Below are 9,151 nucleotides of genomic sequence, written 5' to 3'. Positions count from 1 at the left end.
TACTTATGAGTAGGTTGTTTCATGCAATAAAAGAATCACAAAAATCATATGTGATTCCACAAAGTTATTCTTTCGAACAAATTTTATTTTACAAAGATCTAATGATATTTTTAGTATGTACTCTTGGTAAAGAAGAATGTTAAATCTAAATTAATTATTTAATCAAACAAAAAAGTACTTGGACCTTAAAGACACCGGTTGGAAAAGCGCCGGGAATAGGAAAACTTTTAGGAATTTAAAATTTCATAAGATCTTATTACTTACATAAAGTATTTTCTTAATCACCGTAACTTTGAGATTTACTTATATAAATCATGTGAGTACTACTACAACAACAACAACAACAACAACAAGCCCAGTAATTTTTCACAAGTAAGGTCTTGGGAGGGTAAGATGTACGTTGTCTTACCCCTACCTTAGAAGGACAGAGAGGTTATTTTCGATAGACATTCGGCTGGAGAACGGATGAAAAAAGTAATGGCAATAAGTATGAATAACAACAAGATAAAAAAGATTGAAACCAAGAAAGCAATTAAACTTTAGAATAGCAATCTATGAATAAAAGGATATCATACCAACACTACTGCTAGCGAACTGGGTAAGACAAAGAGATACGCTCGACTACCTACTAGCCCTTTACCCTAATCATCGACCTCCACACCATTCTATCTAGGGTCATGTCCTCAGTCAACTCCAGTTGCGCCATGTCCCGCCTAATAACATCTCCCCAAGACTTCTTAGGCCTACATCTACCCCTCTTGATACCCACTGGGGCTAACCTCCTGCACCTTCTGCCTGGAAATTTTATATTTCTCCTCTTAACATGCTCGAATCATCTTAGCCTCGCCTCCCACATCTTTTTCTCCACATGGACCACTCCCACCTTATCCCGAATAACTTCATTCCTAATCTTATCCAACCTGGTATGCCCACACATCCACCTTAACATCCACATCTCAACTATTTTTATCTTCTGGACATGAGGGTTCTTGACAGGCCAACACTCTACTCCATACAGCATAATCGGTCTAATTACAACCTTGCAGAACTTATGTTTAAGTTTCAGCGGTATATTCTTATCACACAAGACATCAGAAGTGAGCATCCACTTCATCCATCCAGCTCCGATATGGTGTGTGACATCCTCATCAATCTCCTTGTTACCTTGTATTATAGATCCAATGTACTTGAAACTACCTTTTTTAGGGATGACTTGTGTATCAAGCCTCACCTTCATGTTCGCTTCTTGGGTAACGTTGTTGAACTTACACTCTAAGTATTCCGTCTTGGTTTTTCTTAACTTGAAACCCTTAGATTCTAGGGTCTGCCTCCAAACCTCCAGCCTCTCGTTAACACCACCCCGCATCTCGTCAATCAAAACTTTGTCATCAGCAAATACCATATAACATGGCACCTCTCCTTGAATGTATTGTGTTAATGCGTCCATCACCAAGAAAAATAGAAATGGGCTAAGAGTTGATCCCTGGTGCAACCCCAACACAACCGAAAAGTATTTCGAGTCCCCTTTCGTTGTCCTAATTCGAGTCTTAGCTCCATCATACATGTCCTTAATGTCACGACCCAAAATCTTGCCTTAGTCGTCGTGATGGCATATAGTCTCTAAGATTAGGTAAGCCGATTACTTACAACAGTTAAACCAGTTAAACATGATATTTTGAATCAAAATTTAATATAAATACCGAAATAAAAGTAACACAAGCCTATGCGGTAATAATCATAATAATCCTTCCTAGACTAAGTAGGACAGAGTCACAAACTCTAGATGAATATATAGAAGTCAAAATGGCCTTGGGGCCACCTGAAGTTGCACCCATTTTTCAATCCGGTAAATAAATTTTTAACTTTTCCATTTGAACACCTCAACTTAACTATTTTCACATACTGATGTGGTAATAATGCGTGTCAATCACACAAAAATGACATGTTATAATATTTTATTAAAAAAAGTTACTTAAATCAGAAATAATAATTAAAACATTCTTCTATCATCTCTCTCACGTCTCCCTTTTCCCTCTTCCCTTTTCTTTTTTTTCTCCACCCCTACCCTTCCCTTCTTTCCATCTTAGTATCCTAACACCTCTCTCTCCGGTTGCTTTTCCCCCTTCCCTTTAATATTCTTGCATTTCAAACGGCACCACCTTTCTTCCCTCCCCCGTCTCCCTTAACTTCTCACTTATACAAGATCTATTTTTTTCGGTTAAGTATTTACAATAATGGTGTTGGTTGCACTAATTAGTGTATATTGGGGTTAATATTTGGAGTAAACGAGATATGTTTAAGGGTTAGAGTATTTTATTAATTGAAATTAATATATCAAAATTTGCACTGGAGGAATTTTCAAGTTTTGCTCGCGCCGTAGAAATTGATTTGAAATTGAATTTTATTAGTTGGAATTAGTAAAATTTGTTGTGTTTGATTTGGTATTTTTTTCTTTTCTGGTGATCGGTTTAATAATTTATGGCTTGATCTTTTGGTGGTGGTAGACGAAGCTGGTGGATCTAACCTTCTGGTCGTACATGGGTTCACTAGTTTTGATAGTGTTGGAGAAGAAGAGAAAGACGAAGAATTTTAAATTTTGATAAAATAATTTTCTTAAAAGGGACTCGCTAATTACACATGTCAAATAACAAAAGACTTATCATATGATGTATCATCCTCGTCATCGCAATTGAGGATCACGTTCTAGTGGAGGTATTTAAAATATTTGTTTTAATCAAGTAGAAGTGTTCAAATAAAAAAATTATAAGTTTATTTATCGGGTTGAAAATGGGTGCAAGTTTATTTGGCTAGGAGGCCATTTTTTTTACATAGAAATATCTCAAAAACAAAATACAATACTGTTCGGATGACGAATTAACAGTACAATCAAAAGGAAAAGAACTCCAAGGGACTGCGACGACCAAGAAACTCTACCTTGAATCCTCACTATCAAGAAGTTAACTCTGCCTGAGTCCGTTATCTCCAATACCTAAATCTGCACAAAAATATACAGAAGTGTAGCATGAGAGTATATCACGGTCGGTACCCAGTAAGTATCAAGACTAACCTCGGTGGAGTAGTGACGAGATACAAGTCAAGACATCTACTAGTCATAATAGCATGTGCAGTATATAAGAATAAAGCTAATAATGAAAGCAAGAATCAGTAAATGGCAAGAAGGAATAAACAAGTAATATAAACAGTAAAGTAATCAGAACATCGTTAAAGTACCAGTGAAACCCAATAAGGAAAACAAATGACAACCAAATGATCAAGTCGTTCTAACTCAAGTTTCACAACAAAATTTCTCTGAGATACCTCATCTCATAATCACAAGTCAGGAGTCCCAAATCACCAATCATATGATCGTGGCACCTTGTGCATATATTATAAATCACAACCGCACAGACGACTCACGTGACAATACCTCAATCAGCTTGGCATGGTCACAGACTCAATATCACAATTCTCCTGGCGTGGTCACAGACTCAATATCACAATTCGCCCGGCGTGATCACAAGCTCAATATCACAATCCGCCCGGCGTGATCACATGCTCAATATCACAATCCGCCCAGTGTGGTCACATGTTCAATATCACCATGAAAGCAGATATACAAAAATACATGTGCGAGTTCAACAAATATCGAGTTTCATACTCCTTAACTAGTATAAGAGGCATGCTACGGTGTATGCATGTGCAAGTATGCTATTACAACCTAAGTCAACAAGTAATATCAAAGATATCGAGTTGCTCATTAGAAACAACGCAACAAGTCACACTAAGGTGCACGACACACACAAGAAAAATTACACCATCACATGAATATCATTAATATTATGCCCCCAGGCCGACACATATCATCCCTGACATCCACCCTTATCTCTCCATATTAACAATATTATAATAGTCACCTGTATCGCTCCACCCAGATATTTAATACAGTATCCACCTGTATCACTTCGCCCAGACAATATATCAATTGCTACCCGTATCACTTCGGCGCAGACAACATATCAATAGCCACTTGTATCACTCCGCACAATCAACAACAATGAGATGTCACCCTTATGCTCCGCATAGCGACAATCAATCCACACAACAAAACCATATGTGCTAACATTACAATAACACGACGTATCAATTCGTACCACAGGTTCCCACAGGCCACAACCTTTCCAAAACAACAATACAAATATCACCACAACACATAGCCCACGGCTCAACCACAATGTGTACAAAAATCTCAATAGCAACAAAATAAAATGGGAAAATAACTCAACAATGAAAGATACTCTATTAAACAACAACTTCAACAAAAACAGGTTAATAGATCTCAATAACTTCAACTTCAATTAATTGTTTAAGAATAAACTTAATAATGAGGGTATTTTCATGAAATAAAAACTTAAAATTCTATTGTATAACATAAGCTAATAATGAAAGATATGGCATGAAATAACAACTACGTCTAAATCCATGAGAATAATTCGACAACAAAGGGATGTCATGTAATAACAACTTCAAATAAGAATCATTCAACAATAAAAGAGATAACATAATAATAAAAGAGGTAACAACATCAAATAAGCATATAAGAGTAAACTTGACAAATAAAAGATAGAACATATGGTAACAACTTCAAACAAAGCATGTAAGAGTAAACTTAACATGGAGTATATAACATGATATGACAACTTTAATTATTGCATGAAAGAGGCCTAGGAGTCTAACCGGTCAAATATCATATATAAGCCCGAGTACGCACTCATCACCTCGCGTACACGTCTTTCACATAATTCAAATAATACAATCAACCCAATTCTTAAGGGATAGTTTTTCCCATACAAAGTCAGGCAAGATACTTACCTCAAAGAAGCTAAATCATTACTCTAAAAATACCTTCCCGTGTGAAACATCCTCCGGACGGTTCGAATCTAGCCAAAATATCTTAATATCATAAATAAAAGCCAAAGGAAATAATTTCGGATAATAAATCTTCGATCTTTAATGAAAACCAAAAAGTCAAGCCCGGGACCGCACCTCGAAACCCGACAAAACTCATAAAATTCGAACACTCATTCCGATACGAGTCCAACCATACAAAATTATCTAATTTTGACCTCAAATCGGCCTTCAAATTATCATTTTATGCTTTAGAAAGTTTTTACAAAAAATCTCAATTACTCCAATTCAAATCACTAATTTAATGATAAAAACAAAGATGGAATCATGAAATATAACCAAATCTGAGTCAAGAATACTTACCCCAATCTAAAATGTAAAACTCTCTTCTAAATATAAGTCTGCCCAGGTGTTCCTCTTCACGATCGCGGGACACTTTTCGCGATCGCGAAGAACAAAATGAAGGTTGCCAAAATTACTCATTCGCGAATGTGATCTTCAACATGCGAACGCGACCAATGCCTACCCTTGCCTTCATGAACGCGGAAGGCAAACACCTGGCTGCCCCGTCCAGCCCTCACACTTATGGGAATGCAAGAGAACAGGCGTGAAAGCAATGGACTCAGCCCCTTCAATGCTCCACGAACATGAACACATCATTGCGAACACAATGGCAAAAACATAAGACTCCCAAATAACCCTTTTCAATAGCGAACATACTTCTGCGAACGCGATGAACTGCAGACCTCAGAAAAACCAGCATATCCAAAAATGAAGAAACAACTCATAGCCCATTCGAAACACACCCAAGGCCCCCAATACCACGTCCGAACATATCAACAAGTTTCATAACATAATGCGGACCTGCTCGAGGCCTCAAATCACAACAAATAACATCAAAACTATGAATTAAGGGTGGGCATAATACCGACCGAACCGAAAAAACTGACCAAACCAAAAAATTTGATTTATTCAGTTTCGATTTTTTAGTTTATTCGGTCGGTTTGCGGTTTATAGTTTTAAAAAGTTCGGTGTTCAGTTTTAATGGTTCGATTTTCAGTTAAACCAAAAAATCAAATTTCGGACCTCTGCAATAAGTAGCTGACAGTGAGAAATCCAAAAGAAAAATATAAGTAGTAAAAAAACTAGAGGCATTTCACGTTGATTCCTCAGGGGACTGCATTATACGAAGATAAAGCTAACATTATAATGAAGAAATGATTGGTTCATTATTTTGTAGTAATAATTAAACAAATAAAAAAATGTCCAGTTCTCACTTATATGTAACAAATCATGTGCAAGTTGCTTTTGTTCATTATTTATGCATCTATTTGCGTGCTTTTATGCTATAGCAGCCCTTAATTTTTAAATACTTGTGTCGAATTGACTTAAGAATAATTGGCAAATTACTAATGGAAATAGTCATTTTCACTTTAATATATATATACTACATGTTTTTCTTTCTCTATTTGAAATAGAGTGAATGGGCAGTTTGTTGTTCTACCCAATTTTTCTAGCTATGTTTTTCACTATTGACTGTAGAAGCACTTGCATCGGCTGCAAAAAGTAATCTATTTTTGTTGTTTCGTACTATGTTTTCCATGGCTTGAAACCGAAAACCGAACCGATTAAACCGAACCGAATATGAATAAACCAAACAGAAGTTATTATGGTTCGGTTTTGGTTATTAAAATCACAAACCGAAAGCCGAATTAACCGAACTAAAATTCAACAAAACCGAACCGAACCGGCCGATGCGCACCTCTACTATGAATCGCACCTCAATTCAAGCCTAATGAATTTTCAACTCCTATAACTCGCGCTGAATCATATCAAATCAACTCGGAATGACCCCAAATTTTTCATGCAAGTCCCAAATGACACAACATACCTATACCAACTCCCAGAATCACAATCAGAACCCGATATTAATAAAGTCAACTCTCGGTCAAACCTCTCAACCTTCCAAACCTTTAACTTTCCAACTTTCGCCAAAAAGCATCAAATCAACCTACGTACCTCCAAATCCAAATTCGGGCGTATGTATAATTACAAAACTATCATAAGAAGCTATTGGAGTCATCAAAATACCATATCGGAGTCGTCTCCACAAAAGTCAAGCTTCGGTCAACTCTTACCACTTAAGCTTCTAAACAAGAATCATTCTTCAAAATCAATCTCGAACCACTCAGAAATCGAAACCAACCATACATACAAATCATAATACATCATATGAAGCTACTCAAGATCTCAAGCCACTGAACGGAATGCTAGATCTCAAAATGATCGGTCGGGTCATTACATCTAATCACTCTAATATAGGTTACTGGGACATCTTTAGCTTCCAAGCATCTCCAAAGCACCTCTCTCGGGACCTTGTCATAAGTTTTTTCTAGGTCAATGAACACTATATGCATGTATTTCTTCATCTTCCTATACCGCTCCACCAATTTCCTTACAAGGTGAATGGCTTCCATAGTCGAACGCCCTGGCATGAAACCGAACTAGTTCTCAGAAATGGATACACTGCTTCTCACCCTCACTTCAACCACCCTCTCCCAAACTTCCATCGTATGGCTAAGCAACTTAGCCCCCTATAATTAGTGCAACTTTGGATATTGCCCTTGTTCTTTTACAATGGAATCATCGTACTTCAGCTACATTTTTCGGGTATCTTCTTCGTCCTAAAAATAATGTTGAACAACGTAATGAGCCACCCCAAACCTGCTCTACCTTCATTCTTCCAAAATTTTACAGGAATTTCGTCTGGCCCGGTTGCTCTATCCCTGTGCATCTTGCGCATATCCCCTCGACCTCCTCTACTCTTATGCACATACAATACCCGAAATACCAGCGAATCTCGGAGTGCTCCGAATCGCCCAACACAATATTCTTATTACCCTCTTTATTCAGGAGTTTATAGAAGTATGCATGCCATCTACGTCTAATTTAATCCTCTACCATGAAAACTCTACCTTCCTCATCTTTGATGCATCTAACTTGATCTAGATCACGAGTCTTCCTCTCTCTCACCTTGGCTAACCTGTATAACTTCTTTGCACCTTTGGCCCCAAGCTCTTCATACAGATGCCCAAACATCGTAGTCTTACCCGTAGTAACCGGTAACTTCGCCTCCTTCTTAGCCCTCCTATACCCCCTCCATGTTCATCCTTTTTGCCTCCTCATTCATGTTCTCCGTAAGCTTCAAGTACGCCTCTTTCTTGGCTTTCACTTTCTCTTGTACCTCCTCACTCCACCACCAGTCACTTTTGTGGCCGCTAGAGATTCCCTTAGAGACCCCTAACACCTCTCTCGTAGCTACTCTAATACACTCCGTAGTCGTGGTTCGCAGACGGTTCGCATCCCTACTGCTCCTCCAGGCTCCCATAGCCAGCAACCCCTCCCCCCCCCCCCAACTCCTACACTTTGACATAAGTCAAGGTACCCACCTAATCCTAGTTTGACCATACACAACCCTCTTCTTCATCTTCCTCTTCCTCATGATCTCTAAGTCCATCACCAATAACATATGCTGAGTTGTGAGATTCTCCCTTGGTATAACCTTACAATCCATGCACAGACCCCTATCACACTTTCGGAGGAGTAGATAATCAATTTGAGTCTTGGCCAATAAACTCTGGAAGGTGACCAAGTACTTTTCCCTCTTCGCAAAACATGAGTTAGCAATCACCAAATCAAAGGTTTTAGCACCGTCCAACAACAAAGTACCATCTCCGTTCCTAACTCCAAAGCCAAAGCCGCCATGCACATCGTCATAATCCCTAGAGGTTGCCCCAATGTGACCATTAAAATCTCCTCCTATGAATAACTTCTCGGTGTGCGGAATGCCATGGACCAACCTGTTAAGGTCTTCCCATAAACGCCTCTTAATTTCCTTGTCCAAACCCACTTGAGGCGCGTAAATATTAATCATGTTTAAAGTAGACCCTCCCACAACCAGCTTAAGCCATCGGCCTATCATTCACCCTCCTAAATTCTATCACTAGCTCCCTAAGTTCTCTGTCAACCAAGATACCTACCTCGTTCTTACCCCTCTCGCGTCTTGAGTACCATAATTTAAACCCATCAACATCTCGAACCCTAGAACCCACCCATCTAGTACAAATAAATTAAATACAATACACCTAATATTAATTAACTGATCTCTTCATAGTAAAGCTCATAGAATTTAAATGTGTATTATTTGCAGTGAGTACAGGATTTGATAATTGAAAATAAAACATGA

General features: G+C 38.1%; 1 protein-coding gene across 1 annotated transcript; it reads right to left on the bottom strand.

Moving 5' to 3' along the window:
* Window positions 1-8,341: 8,341 nt before the first annotated feature.
* Window positions 8,342-8,839, bottom strand: LOC104085319 (uncharacterized). The gene has a single exon (XM_009589321.1). The coding sequence runs from the start codon at window positions 8,837-8,839 to the stop codon at window positions 8,342-8,344; it is 498 nt and encodes a 165-aa protein (XP_009587616.1).
* Window positions 8,840-9,151: the final 312 nt, after the last annotated feature.

This window comes from Nicotiana tomentosiformis, chromosome 11 (genome assembly GCF_000390325.3).
Source record: "Nicotiana tomentosiformis chromosome 11, ASM39032v3, whole genome shotgun sequence".
Classification (NCBI taxonomy): Eukaryota; Viridiplantae; Streptophyta; class Magnoliopsida; order Solanales; family Solanaceae; genus Nicotiana; species Nicotiana tomentosiformis.
Note: the sequence above shows the minus strand (reverse complement) of the source record. Positions and strands in the feature narration are given on the sequence as shown.